At 54.7% G+C, this 25,965-nt stretch overlaps 4 protein-coding genes across 5 annotated transcripts; 3 read left to right on the top strand and 1 right to left on the bottom strand.

Annotated features, from left to right (window-relative positions):
• Positions 1 to 1,731: 1,731 nt before the first annotated feature.
• On the top strand, positions 1,732 to 3,670 carry EXOSC4 (exosome component 4). Its single transcript, XM_077166548.1, has 3 exons — positions 1,732 to 2,013; positions 2,972 to 3,178; positions 3,273 to 3,670. Exons 1-3 carry the CDS (start codon positions 1,843 to 1,845, stop codon positions 3,630 to 3,632), a joined length of 738 nt encoding a protein of 245 aa, XP_077022663.1. The 5' UTR covers positions 1,732 to 1,842; the 3' UTR covers positions 3,633 to 3,670.
• A 1,270-nt stretch (positions 3,671 to 4,940) lies between these two features.
• GPAA1 (glycosylphosphatidylinositol anchor attachment 1) lies at positions 4,941 to 8,382 on the top strand. 2 transcript variants are annotated; one of them, XM_077166539.1, is made up of 12 exons: positions 4,941 to 5,131; positions 5,311 to 5,490; positions 5,576 to 5,687; positions 5,876 to 6,023; positions 6,097 to 6,198; positions 6,288 to 6,484; positions 6,559 to 6,755; positions 6,904 to 7,057; positions 7,210 to 7,305; positions 7,457 to 7,647; positions 7,731 to 7,901; positions 8,052 to 8,382. In XM_077166539.1, the coding sequence occupies exons 1-12, from the start codon at positions 5,058 to 5,060 to the stop codon at positions 8,293 to 8,295; spliced, it is 1,866 nt and encodes a 621-aa protein (XP_077022654.1). In that variant the 5' UTR covers positions 4,941 to 5,057; the 3' UTR covers positions 8,296 to 8,382. The 2 variants fall into 2 exon arrangements, with proteins under 2 accessions (XP_077022654.1, XP_077022653.1); XM_077166538.1 differs by having other exon boundaries at positions 5,576 to 5,717.
• Positions 8,383 to 18,136: 9,754 nt separating this feature from the next.
• Positions 18,137 to 20,548, top strand: CYC1 (cytochrome c1). The gene is made up of 7 exons (XM_077166534.1): positions 18,137 to 18,280; positions 18,899 to 19,095; positions 19,193 to 19,319; positions 19,406 to 19,563; positions 19,653 to 19,813; positions 20,041 to 20,141; positions 20,245 to 20,548. The coding sequence occupies exons 1-7, from the start codon at positions 18,152 to 18,154 to the stop codon at positions 20,347 to 20,349; spliced, it is 978 nt and encodes a 325-aa protein (XP_077022649.1). The 5' UTR covers positions 18,137 to 18,151; the 3' UTR covers positions 20,350 to 20,548.
• A 1,070-nt stretch (positions 20,549 to 21,618) lies between these two features.
• SHARPIN (SHANK associated RH domain interactor) lies at positions 21,619 to 25,960 on the bottom strand. The gene is made up of 9 exons (XM_077166535.1): positions 25,222 to 25,960; positions 24,759 to 24,933; positions 22,900 to 23,037; positions 22,676 to 22,817; positions 22,493 to 22,583; positions 22,260 to 22,413; positions 22,065 to 22,183; positions 21,855 to 21,983; positions 21,619 to 21,777 (listed from the first exon to the last, which is right to left on the bottom strand). The coding sequence occupies exons 1-9, from the start codon at positions 25,417 to 25,419 to the stop codon at positions 21,694 to 21,696; spliced, it is 1,230 nt and encodes a 409-aa protein (XP_077022650.1). The 5' UTR covers positions 25,420 to 25,960; the 3' UTR covers positions 21,619 to 21,693.
• Between the last annotated feature and the right edge of the window lie 5 nt (positions 25,961 to 25,965).

Here is a 25,965-nt window from a genome sequence, read left to right as displayed (position 1 = left end):
TGAGACTCAGCATCAAAGGATTGAGAAAAACCCTAGAATGAGCTGCGACTCAGCATCAGGGGATTGAGAAAACCTTCTAGACCAAAAGAGGGAAGAGTGAAATGAGACAAAGTGTCAAAGGCTGAGAAATTCCAAACAGAGTGGAGAGGTTATCTTGGAGGTTATTCTTACGCATTAAGTAGATATCATAACCTTGTTATTCAAGATGTAATGGAGAGGCTGGAGGGAACTGCCTGAAAATGTAGAGCTGTGTTCCAGTAGCCATGTTTCTTGATGATGATTGAATAATGCTAGAGCTTTCACAATGTGACTGTGTGATTGTGAAAACCTTGTGTGTGATGCTCCTTTTATCTACCTTGTCAACAGAGGAGTAGAACATATGGAATAAAAATAAATAATAGGGGGGAAAATGTTAAAATAAATTTAGTTTGAAATGCTAGCAATCAATGAAAGGGAGGGGTAAGGGGTATGGTTTGTATAATTTTTTGTTTTTGTTTTATTTCTTTTTCTGTTGTCTATTTTTCTGAATTGATGCAAATAGTCTAAGAAATGATCATGATGATGCATATGCAACTATATGATGATGTTGTGAATTACTGATTATATATATAGAATGGAATGATCAAAATAGGAATGCTTGCATTCATTTGGTGGGTTTTTTTATATTTAAAAAAATTAAAAAAATTATTAAAAAAAGGTGGGCTAGTGGGACAGATCAGCACTTGTCATGGGTGGCCTGTTGCACGTGGCAGCCCTTCTATATGGGAGGGGGTGGCGCTGAAGGACAGTGGTGAAGGGAAACCTCCCAATGGGCAGAAATGCAAGGTATATTTGGTTATCCACTTGCTATGGACAAGAAGAGGTAGCCTGAGATACACATAGCCACCACCTCCACGGCAGTGGTGAAGAGCTTTGCTGGTTCACCAGGAGCCTGAAGTGAACAAAACTGAACAAGACAGACAAAGAGACAAGCTCCTGATCAAGGGACTGATCTTACAAGCCCCCCATCAGACTAAGGGAATCCAGAGACAGGGCACGCAGAAGGCCCTCCACCCTGCCAGTGGATGTCCACCCCTTGTGGGCCGGCCGCTATTTGTCCGAGCTTGGAAAACAGGCTCACATATTTTTAAAAAAAGAAGAAGGAAAAACAAACTTTATTTCAAACCACCTGCTTTGACTCACTTCCTCTTCTGCGGGGTAGAGCTGGAGTGGGCGTTTGGGGGCTCGTCCCGCGGGGGCTGAGGGGGGAGGATTTGGTCAGGCTCCGGCCAGCGAAGTCGATGCTAGAGACGATTGTTAATCTACTCATGCTGGTGCAGAACTGGCTTCAGAACACACTCGCCGCCCCGTGCGGGGCGTCGACACAGCGAACAGATGAAGTTGGCTAAGGAAGGTTGTTCATCCAAAAAGAAGAAAGGTGGAGCCAGGCTGCCGAGGGTCGGGCCGGAGGTGGGCCGGACGGGGGCACGAGGGGCCAGCGGGCAGACCAGGAGGTGCGGAGCCCCGGGGCCCGCGAGAAGGGCTTTCCGCGACACACCCCCGGGGCAGGAGGGCGGGGACGCGGCTGAGGGATTTCGTCCTCGTCGGGGCTCCCCGCCCCGCCCCGCCCGGGAACCAGCAGCCGCGGGAGACCAGTTTCAAAAGCGCCGCAGCTCCGCCTCCCCATCCCCAGGGTCAAGACCCCCAGCTACCCGGAACCGGAAATGGTGTGTCCGCCCGGAGTTGTAGCTTCCTGGGGCCGGAAGTGGAACCTGCGGCCGCCGGGAGCCGTAGTTCGCTGGGGCCGGAAACGGGTGCCGTAGCTCTCCGCGCCGCGGGGATTTTGGGCGGGCGGCTGTCGGCATGGCAGGGCTGGAGCTACTGTCGGACCAGGGCTACCGCGTGGACGGGCGGCGCGCTGGGGAACTGCGCAAGATCCAGGCGCGGATGGGCGTATTTGCGCAGGCCGACGGGTCCGCCTATATCGAACAGGGCAACACCAAGGCGCTGGCGGTGGTGTACGGGCCTCACGAGGCGAGTGGGCGTGGGAATGCGCGGGCCGGGCAGCTCCCCGGCGGGCACTGGGGCCACGCGGGGCCTCTCGCCCCTCCGCTCCCACGGTGGTCGTCGGCCCCCGTCCCGTGCGGCCTGCACTTCTCCTTGCTGTTGTCTGAGGTGTCGAGTGCTCGCCCTCGGTGGCGTCCGTACTCTCCCGGCTGCACCGCTCCCTCCTTCGCCCCTCTCAGGTCTGCTCCGAAGTCGCCGTCCCAGGGCCGCGTCTTCCCAGACCACCGTCTGCGCGTGGCATATACCCACCCCTGCCAGCATACACTTCCCATCCCCTTCCCTCCCATCGCCTTAGACATCAATTTTGACCTCCTCATCGTTTGTCTCCTCCCCTGGAATGTAATCTCCATAAGAACAGGGACTTTTGTGCCACTTGTTTTATTGCCCTATCGCTAGTGCCAGAACAGTGCCCGCCGTGAAAGCACCGAAGTAATGTCTGCTTAAGCGTGTGAGTCTAGGAGCTCAGCTGCCCTGGCGATGGGATCAGAAACATGAAGGCTGGAGGGGTGGGGACAAGCAAGGCATGTTTGCAGGGCACAAAGGCTGCAGGTGAGGGACAGGGTATAAATTCTAAGTGAGGTTGAGTGGTTTCAAAAGAGGAAAGGACTTGGGATTTTATTTTATGTTTGACGGAAAGCCTTTGAAAGGTAAGCATGAAATGAGTCAGACTTGATATTTGTAAGCATACTCAGGGTCAGGAAGCATGGTAACGGGAAAGCCAATTAAGGCATACACAGCCAGAGAAGACAGTGGCTTAGAAACTGGGGAGTGGCCTTTCCTGGGGGCATGCTTTGGAGGTAATGTAGGTGCTCCTTGCTGAGAGTTGGAGGTGGAGAGAGAGAGCTGAGGTAAGACTGTGAGTCACAGAACAGGATAGTGTGTACTGGGAAGAGGGGGCTGGCTCATGTGCCTTTCCTTCCCCCAGATCCGGGGCTCCCGGGCACGAGCTCTACCTGACAGGGCGCTGGTCAACTGCCAGTACAGTTCGGCCACCTTCAGCACCGGTGAGCGCAAGCGACGGCCACATGGGGACCGCAAGTCCTATGAGATGGGCCTGCAGCTGCGCCAGACCTTCGAGGCAGCCATCCTCACACAGTTGCACCCACGCTCCCAGATTGACATCTATGTCCAAGTGAGCAGGCAACAGCCCTCAGCCTGGATAGGAGGAACAAAGGGTAGGGAGTCAGCAGCCTCATGGACAAATGGCTTTGGTGTCCCTTTGGCAGGTGTTGCAGGCAGATGGCGGGACCTATGCAGCTTGTGTGAATGCAGCCACGCTGGCAGTGCTGGATGCTGGGATACCTATGAGAGACTTTGTGTGTGCCTGTTCAGCTGGGTTTGTGGATGGCACAGCGCTGGCAGACTTGAGCCACGTGGAGGAAGCAGCTGGTGGACCCCAGTTGGCCCTGGCCCTGCTGCCAGCTTCAGGCCAGATTGCGCTGCTGGAGATGGATGCCCGGCTCCATGAGGACCACCTGGAGCAGGTGCTGGAGGCTGGCACTCGGGCTGCCCATGCCGTGCATACGCTGCTGGACCGCGTGGTCCGGCAGCATGTGCAGGAGGCCTCCCTCTTGCTGGGGGACTGACCCCCAGCCATCCCCCAGAATAAAGCCCTGTTCCCCTACCTGGATGTGCCCCAGTGTTTCAATCCCCTGCCTCCTCACAGCACTTCCCTGCCCTGGTGCTGGCTTCTGGAGGTGACCTAGGACCCTCCCCCTTCATAGACACATACCTCTTGGGGTGTCTGGATTGAAGCCCTGAAAAGGAAGATGTAGTTGGGCCAGAAGAGGGGTCCCTGGGTTGAGAGAACAGTGTGTGCCGGGAAGGGGTCAAGGCAGCTTACCTTGGCAGGATGAGCCAGGCCATTAGACCACACAGTCTGTTATCCTCACACCAGCAGATATGGCCCTGGCTTCCAGAGCCCTAAGCACAGGGGCTGAGGGTGAATTCAAGGGGCCTTGGGTATCCACCATGGAGATAGGGGACTTCTCCCATATCCTCTGGACCACAGCTTGGACTGGCTGACCCCCTTCCCCTAGGAGCTCCTGGAGTGCATCTTAACCATTTATTTTGGGCTCCTAAAATACCACAGGCACCCATTCTCAACTGCAGTTTTCTCCCCTCATTTGCCCCCTAGACTGAGATAGACCCTCGCCCTGTCCTACCAAGGCAACCTCTGCTTCAGCAAGCTCCTCTTCCTCAGTCTCCTTTCTGAATAGGGGCACCACCTCCTCCTGCCCTCAACCCTTCCTGAGCCCCCGGCATCAGGGGCATCTCTAATATCCAAGGAGCCTCCTCACCTGGGCAGGAGTTAGGCTCCCCACTTCCTACTCCACATGAGGTCTCTCGCTGGAAGCAGTTTCCACCGGTGGTGTCACTCCTACCCGACGGGAGCTCTCCACTCCGCTGATGTCAAGGTGACAGCACTGAGCTCACGCCGACCCCACTCGGGAACTTGCCATTTTTGTTGCCATGATGTCCATGGGAAGGATTCTTCCACCGCCTTGGCTTCATTCCACACAACCTGTCCTACTTCCCATTCACTCCATGGCCATTCAGACCCGTCACTGCCAGCAGCAGCACCTCCAATATCTCTGCACCTCCTTGGTGTTGCCCCTGCCCACCACTGACCCTTCTGATTCTCCTGCGGTCGAGCCTTCGAGCCGGCGCGTTCTCGCTGCCCCTGACCAGCCCGGTCCGTGGTCGGTCATCACTACTTGTCCCGGCCGCGTGGCAGCGCCCCCCACCGGTGCGGAGGGCGGCCTCCAGGTCCCTCGTCGCGCAGGCTGGAGAACTGGACTCCGGTCCCGCCCCTTCACGCCGTGCCTCTGCTCTGGGCATGCGCGAAGGCGGTGTTGGGACGGGGTCTGGGCCTCTCTCTGGGCATGCGCCGGGCCCGTGGGGACCGGAAGTGCTAGCGGCTGCAGAGCCGAGAGTCTGAAAGGGGCGGCGCGCCCTAGGCGGTCAGAGCTGGCGGGCGGAACCGGGCTCAGGAGCCGTTCCGCTCCGCCATGGGTCTCCTGTCCGACCCCGTGCGCCGGCGTGCGCTCGCCCGCCTAGTGCTGCGCCTCAACACGCCTCTCTGGTAAGGGCCGGGCCTGGGGAAACGGGGCCCAGGGCGCGTGCTGCGCTCTCGCGCTTGGCGTCCCGGATGCCCGGGTCTGAGCCATCGAGGGATGCCCCCCTCGATCCCTCACATGGAGATCAAGGCCTCCGGCTGGGAGCCCGGGTCTCGCTAACGCTCCTCGCCCCCTCTCCCCGCAGCGTGCTCAGTTACGTGGCGGGTATCGCCTGGTTCCTTGCGCTGGCTTTCCCCCCGCTAGCCCAGCGCACTTACATGTCGGAGAACGCCATGGGGTCCACCATGGTGGAGGAGCAGTTTGCGGGCGGAGACCGTGCCCGGGGCTTCGCCCGGGACTTCGCGGCCCACCGCAGGAAGCTGGGGTGAGCGTCAGAGCCGTGGGCACGGGGAAAAGCCATGGCAGGCAACTCCGGGGAGGCTGCTCAGGGACTCTCTTTGTGTCTCCAGGGCTCTGCCAGTAACTTGGCTGGAACGGACAATGCGGTCAGTGGGGCTGGAGGTCTACACGCAGACTTTCTCCCGGAAACTACCTTTCCCAGATGAAGCCCACGAGCGCTATGTATTCGGGGGTTGTGCCTGGAACCAAAAGGCACCTGGGTAGAGGGAAGCGCGGGGCTGGGAAGTCCAGTGGGGACGGGGGCATTGGAGCCAGGACATCTCTGGTAGGGGCGTTCTATGGCTAGAAAGGGGGGGTCCACCCTCCATGATAAACCCATACTGAGGCTTTCCCACCAACACTGTACACAGATGGTATCGGGCACCAATGTGTATGGCATTCTGCGGGCCCCACGCGCTGCCAGCACAGAGTCGCTGATGCTTACTGTACCCTGCGGTTCCAACTCTGCTAACAGCCAGGCTGTAGGGCTGCTACTGGCACTTGCTGCCCACTTCCGGGGTGAGGCTCAGGGGCCAGGGGCTGGGAGGGTGGGATCATTCCCTCAGCCCCTGCTGACCCTCCTGGATTCCAGGGCAGATTTACTGGGCCAAGGATATCATCTTTCTCGTGACGGAGCACGACCTGCTGGGCACTGAGGCTTGGCTTGAGGCCTACCATGATGTCAACATCACTGGTAGGTGCCCTGAAGCTGCTTCAACTCCCTCCCCTGGGGCTATTCTTCCCACCAGGCCCCACTGGCAGCTCATTCACCTGCCCCTTCAGGTATGCAGTCATCCCCCCTGCAGGGCCGGGCTGGGGCCATCCAGGCGGCCGTGGCCCTGGAGCTGAGCAGTGACGTCGTCACCAGTCTGGATGTGGCTGTGGAGGGCCTCAATGGTCAGCTGCCCAACCTTGACCTGCTCAACCTCTTCCAGACCTTCTGCCAGAAAGGGGGGCTGCTGTGCACACTGCAAGGCAAGGTGGGGCAGGATACCTGCCTGGGGCCAGGGAACCAGGGGAGGTATTATCTGACCCTGTGCCTGTGCCCCCAAAGCTGCAGCCCCAGGACTGGACTTCAGTGGATGGGCCACTGCAAGGCCTGCAGACACTACTGCTCATGGTTCTGCGGCAAGCCTCTGGCTGTCCCCATGGCCCTCATGGCCTCTTCCTGCGCTACCGTGTGGAGGCCCTGACCCTCCGTGGCATCAACAGTTTCCGCCAGTACAAATATGACCTGGTGGCAGTGGGCAAGTAAGTGGCGTCTATTCTCCTGTGCTCAAGGCAGTGTCCAGCTAGGGTGGGTGGGGACCAGGGCCTCCAGTGTCTGGGCTTGGGGAGGGCCCAAAACTGGCACCCTCTCGGGGGTCTAGCCAGCCGTAATCCTCCCTCATGCCGGCAGGGCTCTCGAAGGGATGTTCCGCAAGCTCAACCACCTCCTGGAGCGACTGCACCAGTCCTTTTTCCTCTACCTGCTCCCTGCTCTCTCCCGCTTTGTATCCATCGGCCTGTACATGCCCGCCATCAGCTTCTTACTCCTGGTTCTCGGTCTCAAGATATCCTCTCCCATCGTGACAGTGCCTGGTTCTCGCCACCTTAGGCTGGGCGAGGCCACCATCCTGCCCTGGGTTGGGGGGAAGGGGGTGAGCCCGGGTTCCTCACCTAGCACATCCCATCACGTCTCTGTCTGGGTCCTTGACTGGGCCACGCTCTGGAACTGTGGATGCAACTCCATGAGGCTGGAGTAGGTCCCAAGGAGGCCGGGGGGGCCCCTGGACAGAGCCCCCCCCTCGCCCCAGCACAGGTGATGGCACCCCCTCCTGGAATCAGGGTTGTCCTCCAGGATCCAGGTTATGGCTCTTGCTGCCATGACAACTTCAGTTTTGGAGTGGGGGGTGGAGCTTGGGGTCCCAGTGGCCCCATGGCCCATCTTCAAGTATCCTGTGTGCCTGCAGGGCGTGGGGCTGGCTTCGCTTGTGGCACCTCTGCTGATCTCACAGGCCATGGGCCTGGCACTCTACGTTCTGCCGGTACTGGGCCAGCATGTGGCTGCCCAGCACTTCCCCGTGGCTGAGGCCGAGGCCGTGGTTCTGACACTGCTGGCCATCTCTGCAGCTGGCCTGGCCCTTCCGCACAATACCCAACGGTGAGGGGCTGGGCTGGAGGTGGGGGCAGGGGCCATGGCTGTCTCCACGCCTCTGGGCTGCCTCTGAGCCCCTGGCCTTGCAGGGTAATGAGTGCACAGGACCCGGACAGGAGCTGGATGGCACTGAAGCTGGTGGCCTTGAGTTGCCTGGCACTGCAACTGGGCTGCATTGCCATCACCAATTTCTCACTGGGCTTCCTGCTCGCTGCTACCATGGTGCCTGCTGCAGCACTCACCAAGCCCCATGGGCCCCGGTACGTGCTGACCACCCCTGCCACAGAGCCTGTCCTTGGCACAGCCCCCCCCCCCCCACCATGGAGCCCACCTGGTATGGCCCCCATCCCCTCCTAGTACCTGTGCCCCCCACCACTTAGCCTGCCTGACAGCACCCCTACCACCACCAGGTTGCTGTACGCTGTGCTACTACTGCTGACAAGCCCGGCAGCCATCCTCCTGGGCAGTCTTTTCTTGTGGCGGGAGCTGCAAGAGATGCCACTGTCATTGGTTGAGGGCTGGCAGCTCTTCCTGGCGGCGCTGGCACAGGGCGTGCTGGAGCACTATACCTATGGCGCCCTGCTCTTCCCTCTGTTGTCCCTTGGCCTCTACCCCTGCTGGCTCCTCTTCTGGAACGTACTCTTCTGGAAGTGACATCCACTTGCTCTGGACTTGCAACCAGAGGCTCCAGGCCCCCATCCCTCTTCCTCTTCCTGGGAAATAAACAGGAGTTTTCAGTCACTCTTTGGGATCCTGCTCACTGTGCACAAGGGGCCCAGAACATTGGGACAAGAAGCCCCATCTTGCAGGAATGAGGTATTCCTGCCTCTTCTCCCTGAAGGTGTATGTGCATGGACCCCACAGACCACAGATGCCCTTGCTCAGCTGCTGGGGTGGCATCTCTGGCCACGTGCAGCACTGCTGAGGGGTAAGGGACACTGAACTGCATAGCCTTGGGAATAGGAAAGCCTCAGACCCTAGGGCATGGACCCTGAAAAGGCCACTGTTCAGACCTGTCCTCGCCAACCACATGCCATACTGGTCCAGGGGGTCTGCTTGGGTTTGGAGGTCTCCATGCATGGTTGCCTCCTACAAGGTACAGTGCTGATGAAGAGGCTTTGAGGACAGGAAGTCGTGGGCTCATGGGCCTGAGGGAAGCTAGGTACCCAGGGACTGGCAGTTACAGAAGGCTATCTTCACTGCAGGGACTGAGCGGCAGAAGCAGCCCAGTGGGACCTAGTGTCTGTGGAGGAGGCCCAGGGCCACAGGCTGTGTGGAGGGGACAGCTGAAGCCGCAGCCTTGGTGTGAGATTGGGCCCTGACCCAGCCTCCTTAGAGCAGAACCAAAGGAATAGGTGCCCAGGCAAGGACAGGCAGACTGTGGAGCCCACCCAGCGTCACCCAGGCAGTGCAGCTGGCACTGGAGTTGTCAGCCCCAAAGGCAGCAGGGCTGGGTGCTCCTGAGCCTGGGAGGGCATTGGGCCAGCACAAAGAAATCTTTACTTTGTTGGGCTGGGAGAGAAGCCATTCGCTACCAGAGGCTGCTGAGGGGAACTGGATAATCAGTGCCGATTTGGAGAATGAGAAAGGTATTGTGTGACCCTTTGGTGATGCCAGGGTCACATCAGAGACCCCAGTGGCATGACTCGGAGGCTTCTCATCACAGGACACAGTGTCCCTGCCAATGCCATGTCAGTGTTAGGAATGAAGACAGGATGTGGCTCTGATCCCTGGAGAAGCCAGGAGGCTCTGTAGGAGTCCACTTGAAGGACTGGTGTCCCCTCTAGCATCACATCAGAATGTTGAGTATCCCTGGGGGTAAGAGACCCCCCCATCACTCCCCCACTCCCCACTGTGGCCACACGGTAGGACAGCTGCTCCTTGGGGCCTTGCCTTCCCATGGGAGGAGTTCCAGGCTAGAGGAGGGAGTTGGCTAGGTTGTACAATGGGGTGATCCCCTTTTTCTCAAGGGCTACTTTCTCCAGGGAGGAGATATAGGTCATCAGCAGCTGGTATTGTTGGGGTTCTGGGGCAAGGACCGCACTGTTTGGAGCAGCCCTGATAACTTGCCTGAATCAGCTCACTTATCCCCAAGGCTGGAGCCTCTCACATCAGTTCTCTGATAAATAAACTGCCCCACTGGTTTTACCCCACATTTAGGGGACTGGCTTCTCTCCATTCTCCCCCCTGCCAAGTCAGGTACCACTCCTGGTTCTAAAACTTATAGGAACTTTTGTTCCATCATCTCTTCTGTTCTTTTTGCCTTTGTGGAATAACATTTGATACCAAATTCCTTTGTAGGTGTCTTAGTTTGTTCAGCTCTTCTCACAGACACCACATATGGTGCGGCTTAAACCAAAGAAATTTATTGCCTCGTGGCCTTGAGGTTAGAAGTCCAAAGTCTAGACATCCGTGAGGCTTGTTCCCTAAAGACTCTGGCCTGCTTGCTGCCGGCATCCTTGGGGCTCTTGGTTTCCTTTCATATGGCAAATGTCCTTTCTATTCTGTGTTCCTGCTAAACCCTGACTCTCTCCCTGTCCCCTCTCCAATTCTGGCTTCAAAATGTAGAAGGGATGAGGATGTGATTCTAAATGTTTTATTTTGGGGGAGGCAGAATCTGTTGCTTGTCCTCCAATAACCATTCTCTGCCTCCTTAGTCATAGAACCCCACATTTTGCTTGAGCACAGATCACCCAAAACAAATACCACGTTCCCAGGCTCCCAGGCAGCAAGGTGTGGCTATGACCAAGCTGTGGCCATAAGGCTGACAGCAGACACCTCAGATGCAAATTCCAGGAAGAGCCCTCACCTAGCGCGGCTGTGCCCCTCCTTGCCCGTCCCTCTTTCCTGCCGCTGGAATGTGGATGTGATGGGATATGCCCACCCCCTGTAGCGGAGGGTTTACAAGTGAGTGTGTCGTCGTCGTTGGCTGTGCGGCCTCCTGGACCGAGGGTCAAGTCTGTCTGCTGCTGGTTTCGCAGAGGGGAAGAGCGGCGCGGCCCGGTCCTGCTCCCTCCACGTTCCGTCCAGGCCCGGCGCAGGGAAGGCGGCGGCGGGAGGTTGGGGAGGGTGTCGGGTGGAGAGCCCAGGGGCAGCGGGAGGAGCCGAGCGCTGGGACCGGGAGGAGGCTCCAGGGGCACAGGAGACACGGGGGTTGCGCATCAGGGACCAAACCCAAACCCTGCACTGTGGCCTCTCATTCATTCATCCGCTCAATCCTTTGGCGCACGCCCTCCTAGCCCCTCTCCTGGCTGGTGGAAGCCGAGGAGCCAGGACCTCCTCCCTGGTAGAGGCGGAGGGGGTCGGGGCGAGTCCAGCGACTGATCCCGAGGACAGGTACGGGTTTTGGAGACGTGGGGTGCCCTGCGCTGCAGCCGCCGCAGGGGGAGAGCTGGAGGTGCAGCCGGGCTGGGGAGGGACAGCTGGAGGAGGGCTGGGGGTTCCGCCTTGGAGGTGAAAAGTTCAGAGTTGGTTTTTGGCTCAAGTCAGTGGCACCCCTCCTCAGGTTTGCAGGGTCCCTTCTGTGGTCTCAGGAGAGCAGCTCCATCCCGCAGCACCCCCACCTCCTGAGCCGCCAATCCGGGTGCTCCCCTACCCTGCCCCCACCCACCTCCCCTTCGGGCTCCTCTCTTTTCCTCCAGGGTGCTTCCTGCCCTCCTCGCAGAGGTTGCTGTGTCCAGCCTCTGGCTGGGGCTGGTGGGTGGGCTGGGGTGCAGTTGGGCCTCCCCTCTGCTGCTGGCCTCCTCCGAGCTGCTAACAGCCCCTAAGGTCTCACACAGGGCAGACCTGGCCTGGCATTCCCGGCTTTCACTACAGCAGAAGCACATAGCCTTTAGGATAAACTCAGGCATTACCTGGTGTTCTGGTTTGCTAGCTGCCGGAATGCAACACACCAGAGACAGATTGGCTTTTAATAAAAGGGGATTTATTTTGTTGGTTCTTCAGAGGAAAGGCAGCTAACTTTCCACTGAGGTTCTTTCTTAAGTGGAAGGCACAGGATGATCTCTGCTGGTCTTCTTTCCAGACCCCTGGGTTCCAACAACTTTCCCCGGGGTGACTTCTTTCTGCATCTCCAAAGGCCTGGGCTGAGCTGCAAGTGCTGAGATGAGGAATGCCTAGCTTCTTAGCTTTGCTACATTGCGATCTCTCATTTAAGCACCAGCCAATTAAGTCAAACATCACTCATTGCAGCAGATACGCCTCCTAGCCGACTGCAGATGTAATCAGCAACAGATGAGGTTCACCTACCATTGGCTTATGTCCGCAGCAATAAGACTAGGTATGCTCACCTGACCAAGTTGACAACTGAATCTAACTAACACACCTGGTGTTCTAGTTTGCTAGCTGCCGGAATGCAATACACCAGAAACGGAAAGCTTTTAAAATGGGAAATTTATTAAGTTGCAAGTTTACAGTTCTAAGCCCCTGATAATGTCCCAATTAAAGCAAGGCTATAGAAATGTCCAATGTAAGGCATCCAGGGAAAGACAGCTTGGTTCAAGAAGGCCAATGAAGTTCAGGGTTCCTCTCTCAACTGGAAAGGCATGTAGCAAACATGGTGGCGTCTGCTAGCTTTCTCTCTAGGCTTCTTGCTTCATTAAGTTCCTCCAGGGGCATTTTTCCTTCTTCATCTCCAACTGGCTGCATGGGCTCTCTGCTTTTCTTGGCTCTGCTGCTCTTTCCAAAAAATGTTTCCTCTTTTTAAAGGATTCCAGTAAATGAATCAAGACCCACCTGGAATGGGTGGAGTCACAACTCCATAGAAACCATCTAATCAAAAATTACCACCCACAATTGGGTGGGTCACATCTCCATGGGAACAATCAAAAAGCTCCCAGCCAGCAATATTGAATGATGAAAAAAGGACATGGCTTTTCTGGGGTCCACCATAGATTCAAACTGGCACATCTGTTCACCGAGGCCTGTGCCCACTCCTCCCCTTGAGCCCCGCTTTGCACCCATCTTCTTTCAGTCCTCTCAGTTTAAGGGCCAGGGCCCCACAGGGGCACCCAGGCATCCCACATGGGCCCTTCCTGTGTCCCCACCCCACCCCCCCAACCCCTACATCCCACCCCCCGCCGCCATAGCAGTAACTGCTGCAATCTATCCTGTCTCATTCTCCCCACAAGATGTTCTTTTTTTTTTTCCAAGTCCATCCAACATTTAAGTGCCTAAAATATGCTAGACATGATACACAGCCATAAGAGAGTGGCTGGACCTCTCAGCTTTCAAGAACATGACAGATATAAACTTGGACAAACATTTTTAAATTCACGTTGTTACAGGCTGACTTGCTCCCTTGGAAATTCATGTGCGAGTCCCAACCTTCGGTCCCCATGGCTGTGATGGTGTTTGGAGGTAGGGCTGCTTAGGCCGCTGCAGATGGGATGGCCCCGACCCAGGCGAGACCATGCGCTCAGGAGGCCAGGCAGGAGCCTCCCCCACAGGACGCCAGGAGCAAGGCACTGCTGGCACCTTGATTTCACACTTCCGGCCTGCAGAGCTGTGAAAGAGGACATTTCTGCCATGTTAAGCCAGTCCTGGGAAACCAAGACACATACTGTAAACTTGACCACTTCAGGGTATGCAGTTTGTGGGTTTAGCATCTTCACGAGTCCGTGCAGCTGCCACCACTGTCTAATCCCAGAACATTCCCATCACCCCTAAAAGAAACCATACCATTAGCGGTCACTTTCTATTGCCCTCATCAACCCTGGTAATTTTGGACTTCTCATTTTTCCTCTTGATCAGTCTCGCTAAAAGGTTTGTCAATTTTGTTGATCTTTTCAAAGAACCATCCTTTGGTTATTGCTGGGGGTTTTTTTTTCTCTATTATTTTTTCTATTTTTATTTCACTAATTTCCACTCTGATTTTTATCATCTCTTCTTGTTCTGGGTATAAATTTACTCTTCTTTTTCTAGTATTTTTAAGTCGGAAGGCTACATTAATGATTTAAGATCTTCTTTCTCTTAAACATAGGCATTTACAGCCCTAAACTTCTCTCAAAGCACTGCCTGCAGTGCATCCCATAAGTTTTGGTGTGCTGTGATATATTTCCAATTTACCTAAAGGTATTTCATATATATTCTTTGTGATTTCTGTTTTGACTCATCAGTTACTTAGGAGTGCCTGTTTAATTCCCATGTATTTATGAATTTCCCAAATTTCCAACTGTTACTGATTTCTAATTTTGTTCTGTTGAAAATACTTTGTATGATTTCAATAATTTTAAGTTTATTGGGACTTATTTTATGGCCCAAAATATCACCTATCTGGGAGAGCGTTCCACATGACTTGAGGACGATGTGTACTCTGTTGTTGTGGATGAATGTTCTGTAGCTGTCTGCTCGGTCTGGTTGGTTTATAGCACTGATCAAATCTTCTGTTCTCCCTGCCAATCTTCTCTCTGGTTGTTCTCTTCCTTACTGAAAGTGGGGTATTGATGTCTCCAGCCATCACTGTAGAACTGTCTATATCTCCCTCAACATTGTCAGTTTTTGCTTTATTTACTTTGGGCGTCTGTTGTTAGATGTATATGTTTATAATTTTTATGTCTTTCTTAATATATTCACCCTTTCTTCAGTATAAAAGTATTTATTTGACTCTAGTAACAGTTTTCACCATAAAGCCTACTTTATTAATATTAGTAAACTGCTCCAAATCTTCTGGTTACTGTTTGCATGGTGCATCTTTTTCCAATCTTTTACATTCAACCTGTGTCTCTGACTCTAAGGCAGTTCTCTTGTATACAGCGTATATTGGATCATGTTCTCTTATTATTTTTATCCATTCTGCCAAACTGTTTTTTTTTTTTTTTATTGGAGATGAATGTAGTCGGTGATAAGTAGGATTTACATCTGCTGTTTTGCTATCTGTTTTCTATATGTCTTGCGTCTTTATTGTTCCTCAATTCCTCCATTACTGCCTCCTTTTGGGCTAGCATTTTCCTGGTGTACCATTTTGATTTCCTTATTGTTTCTTTTACTATATATTTTTAGTCAATTTCTTAATGAGTGCCCTGGAGGGTATAATCAACATCTTAATTCATAATGATCTTGTTCAGATAATACTAAATAAATTTCAATAGTATCCTCCTACTGCCTTCTGGATTCCATGGTTTCTGATGAGAAATGGGCTGTTAGTCCTACTGAGCCTCCCTTGTATGTGATCAGTTACTTCTCTCTTGCTGCTTTCAAGATCGTTTCTATCTTTGGCCTTTGATTGTATTGATTATTTGTCTAGGTATTTCAGCTTTCTAAAGCTGCCAGAATGCAATATACCAGAAATGGATTGGCTTTTTCAAAAGGGATTTATTAAGTTACACATGTACAGTCCTAAGGGCATGAAAATGTCTGAGTTAAGGCATCCAGACCAAGATACCTTGACTCTGAAGAAAGGCTGGTGGTGTCCAGGGTTTCTCTGTCACATGGGAAACACATGGTGATGTCTGCTGTCCTTCTCTCTTGGCTTCCGGTTTCAAACAGCTTCTAAGCTCCTATTTCCAGTAACTCACTCTGAATGTTTGTGGTTCCTCACTTAGTTTCTCCAGGGCAAATGTGGAATTCATCTCTTGGCTTAGCATCTCTAAACATCAGTACGTTGGTTCCATCTCTCTGCTGTCTCTCTCTCTCTCTCCATGAGCTCTTTTAAGGATGCCAATAAACTAATTAAGACCTCATCTCCATGAAATAATCTAATCAAAAGATCCCAGCTACAATAAGTCTATACCCAAAAGATCAGATTTTAAAAGCATGGCTTTTCTGGGGTACATAAAAGTCTCAAACCAGCAAACTAATTGTGGATTTCTTTGGGTTTATTCTACTTGGAAATCATTGAGCTTCTTGGATATGTAGATTAATGTTCTCTATCAAATTTGGGAAGTTTTCAGCCATTATTTCTTCAAATATTTCTTCTGGGCCTTTCTATCTCTCCTAACTTTCTGGGACTCTTGTGACATTTATGCTGGTATATTGGATGGTGTCACACAGCCCTCTGGGGCTCTTTCCATTTTTATTCTTTTTTTCCCCCCTTTCTATTTCATAGATGGGATGATCTCAATTGACTATCTTCCTGTTTACTGATTTTTTCTTCTGCCTGCTCAAATCTGCTCAATTCCTCTTATGACTTTTTATTTTCATTACTGTACTTTCCAACTCCAGTATTCTATGTGACTGTTTTATCATTTCTGTCTTATTACCGATATTCTCTGTTTGGTTAGTGTGGTGGTTTGGAGCTGTACATAGCCCAGCAAAACATGTTCTTTAACCCCACTGTAAGTAGGATCTTTTGATGAGGCTATTTCAGTTAAGGTGTGCCCCACCTGAATTAAGACAGGTCTTAATCCTATTGCTGGAGTTCTTCATAAGCAGAATGAAAATTAGACAGAGAGAGAGAATGCCACAGAGAGAGCAGCCAGAAGCTGAAATCAATGGAACCTGGAAGAGAATCAGACATCAGGAGAGGTCGCCACATGCCTTGCCGTGTGGACCAAGGATTGCCAGCAACCAGCCCCAGAACGCCACGGTGTTCCAGGAGAAAGCATCCCTTGATGATGCCTTGTTTTGGAATTTCTCTTAACCTCAAAACAGTGAGCTAATATGTTTCCATTATTTAAGACAAGCCATTACATGGTATTTGCTTGAGTAGCCCATGAAACCAAAAGACTAAGACCTCATTCTTTTATTTTCCTTCATTTCTTTACACATGGATTCTGTAGCTCTTTGAACATATATTTAAAGTGACTAATTTAAAGTCTTTGTCCCATATGTTCAAGATCTGGACTGGTTTCTTGTGATTAGTGTTTCTGTACTATTTATGGCCCATACTTTCTTGTGTATATTTTCATGTTTCATAATTACTTGTTAAAAACTGAACATTTAACAAAATATGTGATAACTTTGGATATCAGGTTCTCTTCTCTCCTGGGTTTTGTTGTTGTTTATTTGGTGATTTTTCTCAACTAAATCTTCCAAGTCTTGTGTAGCAACTGAAGTCTCTATTTGGTTAGCCATACCAAACTCTGAAATTTGTTCTATTACTACTTGTTAAAACATACTTGGAAATGTATATATTTTTTGTATGTATGTTTCACAATTTAAAAATGTTTAAAAAAATAATTAAAAAAAAATCCTGGAACTGATAATCTCGCAGTCTTTCTCTAAGGGCCCTGTGTGTGCTTTGGCGTGCTGCCTTAGCCTTCACTTTCTGCTTGCCCAGAGCCTCAAGGTCAGCCAGAGGTGAAAATTTGGGGCTTTCTCAGGTCTTTTTGAGCTAGCATACGGCCTTACATATGTGTGTGACTTTTTATATTCCCAGGAACATGTTGGGCTTTTCAGAGCTCTGGGGACATCTAATTTCCAGATTTTCTTTTTTTTTGCTATTTGGTTGGCCTGTTGTTTGTCCCAGCTAGTATCTATTGCCCCACTTGGCTACAGAGTTAAACGCTTGTCTGCCACTGCTTCTGACACTCCCAGGAAGAAAGTTATTGACAATGGGTGAGCTTCCAGTCATCTTGTAAGTGGGGTCTACAACGGTGCACCAGACAGGATAAGTAATGGCAATTTTGGTTTTTTTGCAAATGAAGTCCGTTTTTGCCCCTCCTGTGCCAGGAATGCAGGTTGTTATTTTTCATGGTTTCCAGTGAGCTGGAGAGTTGGGATGGAACTAGGAAAAGTTAAGCCACCGCAAAGCTTTCTATTCTTACCAAGACTCAATTTTGTGTTGTTTTGTTTTTAAGAATAAACATTTCCCCCGATGCTGCAAACCTTTAAACTCCCAAGTTCTGAAAAAGCTGATTCTGGCCATTTACGCCAGTATTTTTGTTCTTTTATGGAGGGATGAATTTTTGAATTTACTTACTCTACCATTTGCCGGACTACAGACTACAATTTCTTCAGGGAACTTGGCTGCTCTGTTAGGGGTCTTTGCGGCTGTTTCAGGGCACAGTATATGCCTAATAAATCCTCGTCGTACTGATGAAGGAGAGGGCAGGGGTTCAGCCTGAAGGGGGGGCCAACCTACCCCTGTGCTAGTCCCAGGGTGCGGGTTGCAAACCTGAGGCCGCCGCCCTTTCTTGGAGCCAGGGCCCGCGTGCCGCCGAGGCGCACGTTAGGTAGCGGCCGACCGGACGACTCTCTCCGCCGCATCCTGGAGGGTCCCGCCTGGCAGTGCCGACCCAGCAAGCACTCGGGGGTCTCGATGATGTCGCAGGTTTCGCGGTGGGGGCACTCAGGCGTCGGAGGACGCCGGCCACCGGGGAGACCGGGCCGGCGGAGCAGGATAGGAATGCCATGGCGTTGTCACGGCAACAGGGAGACGCGAACGCGAAGGCGTCCCGTCCAACCCTGGGTTTCCAACACAGCGCGCGCGCCCAAACCAACCTACACCGCTGCGCCGGCTTGCGGTCCTTCTGCGCAGGCCCCGCCCCCTTCCGCACCAGCTCTCGCGAGGATTGGGCTTGGCGGTGCTCCGGGGCCGCCGGGAGCGGCGGCCTCGCTGAAGAGGGCCAAGATGGCGGCGGCAGCGGCTTCGCTGCGCGGGGCGGTCCTGGGCCCACGAGGTGCAGGGCTCCCGGGCGCCCGGGCCCGGGGGCTGCTGTGTTGTGCGCGGCCCGGGAAGCTCTCGCTGCAGACGCCTCAGGTGAGCGCTTACCCAGGCCATGCCCGTCACACGGCCCCGTAGCCCCGTGAAGGTCACGGCGGGGAGGCTTCGGGCGCGGGCAGGGGCGGACAGGCAACGACCCAGGAGCCCCGGCGCTCCCGCCCCGGCCAGGCTCCGCGCTGCCCGCCCACTTTGGACTCCCAGGAGCAGGGCCGGGCGCCAACTCCTCTCACCGCCAGGGCGCCTGGTCCGAGGGTGGGGGGCGGCGGGGCGGGCTCGCTGCCGGGTCTGGGGGCTTTTCCTGAAGGGCGCGCCCCGGGCCCGCTCCCGCCTCTGGTTGTCCAGACTGGGTCACGTCCTTTAGTAATGCCAGTCTGACCTCGACCAAGCTGCTTGTGACCTTGGCCTGCCCCAGCTCCCTTGCTCACCTCGGCCCGTGCCTTGGCCCAGGATCCAAGAACATGCCTCACACCCCTCCTCAGGGTCGAATTCCGGTCCAGGAGTCCGCAGCGAATTTGGGAGGGTAGGGTAGGGTCTCCTGCTGCTCTCTGCGGAAGGTGACACTGCTGGGTGGGTGAGTGTAAGCGGTGGGCGCTGAGAGTCACACCCTAGGTGGAGTGGGCCTGTTCTGGCAGGCGCTGAGCGGGCCTCTTTCAGGCAGTGTCCTTGTCGTCGAACTCCGGCCTGTCCCGGGGTCGGAAAGTGATGCTGTCAGCCCTAGGCATGTTGGCGGCAGGGGGTGCGGGGCTGGCTGTGGCTCTGCATTCTGCCGTGAGTGCCAGTGACCTGGAGCTGCACCCTCCCAGCTATCCTTGGTCTCACCGTGGCCTCCTCTCCTCTCTGGACCACACCAGGTGTGCTGCTAGCTAGGGACGTTGGGAAATTTGGGGCGGCTTGGTTGGGGTGGAACCCTGGGCTTTCCTAACCTTTCTCTTTTCCATCTCTGTCTAGCATCCGGAGGGGCTTCCAGGTATATAAGCAGGTATGTTCCTCCTGCCACAGTATGGACTATCTGGCTTATCGCCATCTGGTGGGCGTGTGCTACACAGAGGATGAAGTCAAGGCACTGGCTGAGGAGGTACAGGGCTTGGGCTATGGAGGATCCAGGGTTTGGGGCTCCCACTCTGGTGGACAGCAGGATTGTGATGGGACTCTCGGTGGCAGGTGGAGGTGCAGGACGGCCCCAACGAAGATGGGGAGATGTTCATGCGGCCAGGGAAGCTGTCAGACTATTTCCCAAAACCATATCCCAACCCTGAGGCTGCTCGTGCTGCCAACAATGGGGCTTTGCCCCCTGACCTCAGCTACATCGTGCGAGCTAGGTACGCAAGCCACCTGTGGCTTGGTGCTGGGGGTAGGGAGGAGGCGCTAACGCCTGCAGGTTCTGATGAGCTGCAGATCTTGGCTCCAGGCATGGTGGCGAGGACTACGTCTTCTCCCTGCTCACTGGCTACTGTGAGCCACCCACTGGAGTGTCACTGCGGGAAGGCCTCTACTTCAACCCTTTCTTCCCTGGCCAGGCCATCGGCATGGCACCTCCCATCTACAATGAAGTTTTAGAGTTCGATGATGGTAAGACTCTGGGCATGCTGTCTGTCCCTCTCATCAGCTTAGGTGCTCACAGGCAGCTCCCACAACTAACTCTGTGTCTGGCGTGGACCCATGTATGCATCCTCAAGTCTGCATCCCTTTGAAGCCTTTGGCAGGGGCTGTTCTCCTTTTGCTCCATGGAGGGGTGTACTCTGAGGGCTGCCCCTGGTTGGGGCAAGTATAGACATCACTTACCTGTCCTTGGTCAGGCACCCCAGCCACCATGTCCCAGGTAGCCAAGGATGTCTGCACCTTTTTGCGCTGGGCAGCTGAGCCAGAGCATGACCATCGCAAACGCATGGGACTCAAGGTGAGAGGGGTGGGCAAGGGACATGGTGGACGTCAGACAGGGGCTGGGAGCTGGGCTGGGGCCCCTCTTCTTCCCCTCTCTTCTGACCCACCCTGCCCCCCAGATGTTGATGATGATGGGCTTGCTGCTACCCCTCCTCTATGCCATGAAACGGCACAAATGGTCAGTCCTCAAGAGCCGGAAACTGGCGTATCGGCCACCCAAGTGACCCTGCCAACGTATGCCTGCCATCCAACCTAAACAGGGCTTTGTACCCAGGAGACACCTGGGCCTGGTCAGACCTCAAGGCCTGTGTGGCCAAGCTTCTCTTCCTTTGGGATAAGAGGGAGGGGGACAGGAGATCTGGCTGTAGCTCCTGATTCTCCAGCACCCCCATCATGGGAATAAATTAAGTTTCTCAACATGTACATACCCTTGAGTTATTTTATGAAAGGATGAAGTTTGCAGGGGACCTTGGGACTAAGGCCCTTGTCTTTGTGATGCTCTGGGACATTGATGCAACATGACCCTGGACTAGTGGTTGGGGCAAAGTCCAGAAAGGACTGATCACTGACAGGACAAGAAGCAGACAGATGGCTGCTCAGAGGTGGCTCAGCAGGGAAGGGCGTTTCCAGGCAGAGAAATTAAATGGCTTCCTGGGCTGGCCATGGCCCAGGAGCCTGACACCTGCTGGAATATGTCAGGTATCAGTATGGTGAGCCCTTTGGCATCCATCCTGTGGCCAGCATTTCAGCAAGGGGTGATACCTAGTCACTAATTTGGGGTGCAGGATGGGGAATGGGGCAAGGCTCAAGCAATCCTCTATGGGAAGTGTTGCCTGGAATGACTCCTAGAGGTGCCCTCCATGGAAAAGGTTCATGTTGGGGAGGGACAGGGAAGAGGTGACTGGGTGTGTTGTGTAGATGCCAGTGTTTGACATGAGAGGCACACTGCAGCAGTCCACAAGAGGCAGTGATACAGGGGCCAGTTTACATAGCAGTGAGAATCAGTGACAGGAGAACCAAAAAGGCCTGGCCTCAGCAGTACTGGTCCAGGGCTGAGCCTCTTGAGCTTTTCCTGCCTCTCCTAAGGGAATTAATGCACCCACCTCCACTGTTAGTAAATGCAATGCTGACTGGAGCAACCCAGAACTGTACATAGACTCCAGCTAAGGAAGGAGGACAGGAGTGCATGCTGGAAGGTGTGTGGACAGAGCCAGGATGTCATCTCTGCAGAACAGCAAGCCAGGGGCAGTTCCACCCATTGTGTCTCAACCCCAAGGTCAGTGGCCAGGGGACCCAGTGCCATGCTCCTGTGAGCAGTGAATTTGGGGTCCAAGTCTACTCTAGTAACTGCCTGGGTGGGGGACACCCCACCTCTGCAACGTCCTTATCTGCAGGGAATAAGTGGCCCTGAAACCTTGGCCTGGCCAGCTCTCTATCCACCTATGACCCTGGCTGGCTGAGGATGGTTTGCATGAAGGCAAGCTGAAAGGCACTTGGCTGGCTCAGAAATATCTTTAATATTCCCTAGACTGTAGATCCCTCCCTTAGTCCTCTTGTTTGCAGTAGAGTCACAAGAGGTCCCCTGAGAGGTTCAAGAGGGAGTCTAGGGACCTCACGCCTGGGAGGGATGGGCCATCCTCTCTCCTTGTGACCTGGCAAGGAGAGATGGGTTATTCCTGCTTGTTCTGCTGCCCTACCTCCCGCCACCCCCACCCCACACCTCTGAGACCTTTGGTGGCTGCTGGGTAGAGGCGGTGGGAAGAGGGTCTGGAGTACAGGGTCTCTGAGTGCTACACATCTCACAGCCAGGGCGGCTTGGGGCATTGATGAACGTGCAGGAGGGACACGGCCATCCAGGCTGCAGAGGGGGGATACTCTTCACTGATTCTGCCCTCAGCCACCAAGCCCTGCCCCCACCCTGTCTAGTCTCTTGGCCTACCTGCAAGGAGCTAGGGAAGCTGGTGCTAGTCTGCTGGAGGGTTTGTGGCAGCCCCAGTGACTGGGAGAACAGGTGGCTTAGTTCCCCATCCATCTTGTGGGGGCACTGAAGGCTGCGTCCTGTGGCAGAAAGTAGGGTTCAGGGCTGACTCAAGCTATACCCCAGCCCCCTCACCCACCCCGCCAGAGGACTAACCTGAGACTTTGTGAGGGGCTGACAGCAGGTAGAGGAAAGCAGGGTCCCCATCTCGCCGGACCCCATAGGAGGCAAGGCTGCGCTCAGGCATGCACAGGCACTGCCCAATGACCCAACGCTGCACGGCAGGTGGGAAGCCGTACTCCGAGAACACCTGTGGCCAGAGCATCAGGACCAGGGTGGTGTCACCCCAACCACCCCTTCCAGCAGGGCTCCCCACATCCTGTGCTCACTTGGTCCTGAAGGGTTGCAATGGTGCAGTGGGGATGGACCTGCATTGCGACATGGGCTGAAGATGCAGCATCTTCCACCGTGACCTGTAACCTAAGCCAGAATATGGGTCAGTGGGACAGACTGGGGTACTGAGGAGAGCTGGAAAATCAGGGGGTGAGGCTGAAGGGCCTGGCCGAGCTCACCTGACAGGTCCTGGAGGAAAGTAGGCCTCCGGGAGCTGGACGCTGAGAGCTACCTGCTTGTGGGCCAGCATGGCAGCCACTCGGGCTGCGCCCTTCTCATCCCCACTGGCGATGGCCCGGGCCAGGCACCCCACCAGCTCTTCTGTGGGGGGAGGTAAGGCCAGCCATAAATACGGGGCACTGGCCATTTCCCCAAACCCCTTCAGCAATCTGCCCCTCCTCACCTTTCTCCTTCAAGTTTCCGGAGCTCCAAGGAGAATCTATCTCGAGTTGGGGGCCCTTGGGTGTGGGGGCTTCAGGAGGGCTGGGTGGGGAAACAGAGCACGTTTCTGGGGCCAGACCTGGAGGTGGGTTGCTCCTACCTGGGAAGAAAGATGTGGGGTGGGCAGGTGGCCTCTGGTGATCTGGCTCCCCAACTCAGTTCAGCCCCTGGTCTCTGCCCTTTGGTTTTGAGTTTTAAGGTCTTTGCTTTGGACTTCTTCAGGCCAGCATAGCCAGAAACCACATGGGGCCCCAATTCAAGCCATCTCTTCTCTCCTCATCACTGGCCCTTGCAAACTCCCTCCCAGGACCTTGCCCTGACCTCTCTCCATGAATAGAGCAGCACTTGGTTCATCCTTGGGCTCTGGAGTCCTATTGGACCCCTTCTACTGCCCAGGCCTACCTGCCCCAATGCTCCACAAAGGCCAGGTCACTTCACCTACTCTCTATAGGCCCTATCTGCCAGCAAGGGATTCCCACTCAGCTCAGAGCAAAAGCCAAGCAACCTCTCAGATAGGACCCTGCCCATCAGCCCCAGTGAGTGGGATGTCCATGCCCCTTTCTCTTGCCACCACCTTGAGCACAAAGCCATTCCAAATAAAGCCTATGTATTTACTGCCTCCTTTCTGCAACTTCACAGAAAGGAGCATGCCTGCCATCTCCCTTTTTTACCTCCACCTCAAGTCCTATTGTGGGGAAGGGCCCCACCCAGGGCAAACAGATCTTGGGATGGCCTTCAGCAGTCCCCCAGTTATCTGAAGTGTCTCCCCAGTAAAATAGGAGTGCCAAGCACCCAGTGCCAGTGCTTCTTCTGAGCCTCAAGTTGCCTGCATGTGCTCAAACCAGCACCTCTGTACTTGTTGCTCCCTTGGCCCGTGGCTCATGCCAGAACCTTCCACTTTCACTCACTGTCGCTCCTCAGCAAGGCCTTGCCACCCTACCAGCCCCAGCAATCTCATCCCTCCACCAATGAGAAATTTTATTTACTCATATTGTATGTCTGCTTCCCCACCCCCACCCCCAGAAATGCAAGCTCCAAGAGGGCTGGGGTTTGAGGTCTTGTTCACTGTGGAATCACCAGCACCCAGGCACTGAACACCATCTAGTAAATGGACAAATGAACTAGCAAAAAACCCTCTCTTGGACAGCTGAGCTGCTTGGGCCTCTGCTCTACTGTGCCATCTGGTTTTCTTCCTCATCTGCTCACGGGCTCTCTTTGCTTTCCCCACGGCACTGTCTGCATGCCCACATTCCCTTCTTTGTTTCTCTCTCCTGGTAACCTCAGTTGGCCTCTTCAATTCCCAATCCATACCTTTCCAGCCCAGACTCTGCATGCCCTCCCAAATAGGACTTCATCTGGGCACCCTCCTACCTTTGGTCATTCCATCTTTCTCAGCCTCAACCACTAATTCTTCCATCTGGCCAGTTCCATTTCTTCAATATCTCTGGAAATGTTTTTCCACTCCAGCTCTAGCTGCACCACCCCACGTGACTATGTAAGTTTCTATTAGCCTCAGCTTGTTACCTCCCCACTTGAAAACCCTCCCAGTGGTCTTGAGATCATTTGTTCTTCCCACCCAACCCTACACTGAGGCCCTGCTGCTTCTGCTCCCGCAGTTTCTCTCTGGTTTGACACATCCCAGCTCCTTAATCTCTAACTCTTCTTCCTCTGGGGACTTCCCAGACCTCAGCAGGGGATGGGTAGGCCTGGCTTTCCTTGCTACAGCTCCCACCTAGGACCAGGGCCCTGACTGCTCTGGAGTTCTCTCTGAACAGCCATAGTCCTTTGCACAACAAATAAGTATCTGCTCCAGGTACTGACCATTCTGCCCCTCCGTGGTGGCACTCTGGATCAGGGCTGCCCACCGCTGAGCTTCTTGAGGGTTGGAGAAATGCAGGCTGAGGGCCCCAGGTCCTCCAGATGGAGGCCGCAGCTCATGCTGGTTGGGGCTTAAGACGGTGTAGGAGATGGACTCCAAGGGCCACTCCAAGTTGATCTGAGAAAGGGGAGAAACAACGTTCAATAGCTTCCCCGACACCCCATGATAATCAAAGTGAGAGGTAACACAGTCCACTTACACTGTCCTAAGCCCCTTACGCAAATTATTTTATGAAATCTGCAAAAAGACCTATACAGATAAGTACCAGTATCATCTCCCTTTTACACTCGAGGAAATGGAAAGCAAGGCGAAGGAACTGCTCGATGTCTGACAAAAAGGGGAGTCGCGCGCGTCCCGCCGGGGCCCAGGTCGGCCCGGCTGCACGCCCCGCCGCCCCCTACTCACCGCCCCGGGCCCCGCGCCCCGCAGTTCCAGTCGGAAGCACCCGGGCCGCTCGGGGTTCACGCTTAGTTGTAGCCTCCGCAGCTGCGCCTCGGCGCCCGGCCCATCGCCCAGCGGCCTCACGGTGGCGTGTACAGCCAGGAGCACCGCAGCCGAGCCAGGGTCCGAGGCCGCCGCCGCACCGCCAGCCGGGGGCGCCATCTCCGGTCCAGCAGCGTTTGGGCCCTCCGAGCCCGCTTCCGTGCGCCGGGCCGACTGAGCGCCACCGCCGGCTGGAAACACAGCCGTGAACTTGAGGTTCCGGGCACAGCCGGGGCGTCGGGGACCAGGAGGGGGAGTCGAGCAAAGTGAGCCTGGCGGGCCTGACTCGCCCGCTTTACCCAGGCTGGAGACGGCGGGGTTGGGCCGAGCCCGTGCAGCGCGCCGGGGCGCTTCGCTGCGGCCTTGAGGCCAACCTGCGGGCCTGTGTCACTGGAAGGAAGCACGAGCCGGACCTAGAAAGCGGGAGCCGCGCAAAAGTCAGTGTCCAGTCCCCGCCGCTGCCTCAGCTGGAGATGGACATCGCCTTCAGACGAAGTTCTGCCGCAAGTCGCCAGCTCCGGGGGCATCCCGCCGCCCCAGCCGCACACTCAAGCAGGGACACTCTCCTAAGAGATTCTCGGCCTCCGCCCCGCCCACGCAGCGCGCAAAATCTGCGAGCCGCCTCTACGGAAACGACCGCCGCGGGGATGGAGCGGGCGCGGCCGC

Source organism: Tamandua tetradactyla, chromosome 6, assembly GCF_023851605.1.
Source record: "Tamandua tetradactyla isolate mTamTet1 chromosome 6, mTamTet1.pri, whole genome shotgun sequence".
Lineage (NCBI taxonomy): Eukaryota > Metazoa > Chordata > Mammalia > Pilosa > Myrmecophagidae > Tamandua > Tamandua tetradactyla.
The sequence above is the reverse complement of the archived record's forward strand: the minus strand, read 5'-3'. Positions and strand labels throughout refer to the sequence as shown.

Coding starts and splice junctions, on each gene's coding strand:
- GPAA1 (XM_077166538.1), top strand. CDS start 5,058: ATGGGTCTCCTGTCCGACCCCGTGCGCCGGCGTGCGCTCGCCCGCCTA. Junction 6,199..6,287: donor CCATGATGTCAACATCACTG/GTAGGTGCCCTG, acceptor CTGCCCCTTCAG/GTATGCAGTCATCCCCCCTG. Junction 7,902..8,051: donor ACCAAGCCCCATGGGCCCCG/GTACGTGCTGAC, acceptor TACCACCACCAG/GTTGCTGTACGCTGTGCTAC.
- CYC1 (XM_077166534.1), top strand. CDS start 18,152: ATGGCGGCGGCAGCGGCTTCGCTGCGCGGGGCGGTCCTGGGCCCACGA. Junction 19,096..19,192: donor TCCTCTCTGGACCACACCAG/GTGTGCTGCTAG, acceptor ATCTCTGTCTAG/CATCCGGAGGGGCTTCCAGG. Junction 19,564..19,652: donor AGCTACATCGTGCGAGCTAG/GTACGCAAGCCA, acceptor TCTTGGCTCCAG/GCATGGTGGCGAGGACTACG.
- EXOSC4 (XM_077166548.1), top strand. CDS start 1,843: ATGGCAGGGCTGGAGCTACTGTCGGACCAGGGCTACCGCGTGGACGGG. Junction 2,014..2,971: donor TGGTGTACGGGCCTCACGAG/GCGAGTGGGCGT, acceptor TCCTTCCCCCAG/ATCCGGGGCTCCCGGGCACG. Junction 3,179..3,272: donor AGATTGACATCTATGTCCAA/GTGAGCAGGCAA, acceptor TCCCTTTGGCAG/GTGTTGCAGGCAGATGGCGG.
- SHARPIN (XM_077166535.1), bottom strand. CDS start 25,419: ATGGCGCCCCCGGCTGGCGGTGCGGCGGCGGCCTCGGACCCTGGCTCG. Junction 22,184..22,259: donor AGCCCCTCACAAAGTCTCAG/GTTAGTCCTCTG, acceptor TTTCTGCCACAG/GACGCAGCCTTCAGTGCCCC. Junction 21,778..21,854: donor CTACCCAGCAGCCACCAAAG/GTCTCAGAGGTG, acceptor TCTCCTTGCCAG/GTCACAAGGAGAGAGGATGG.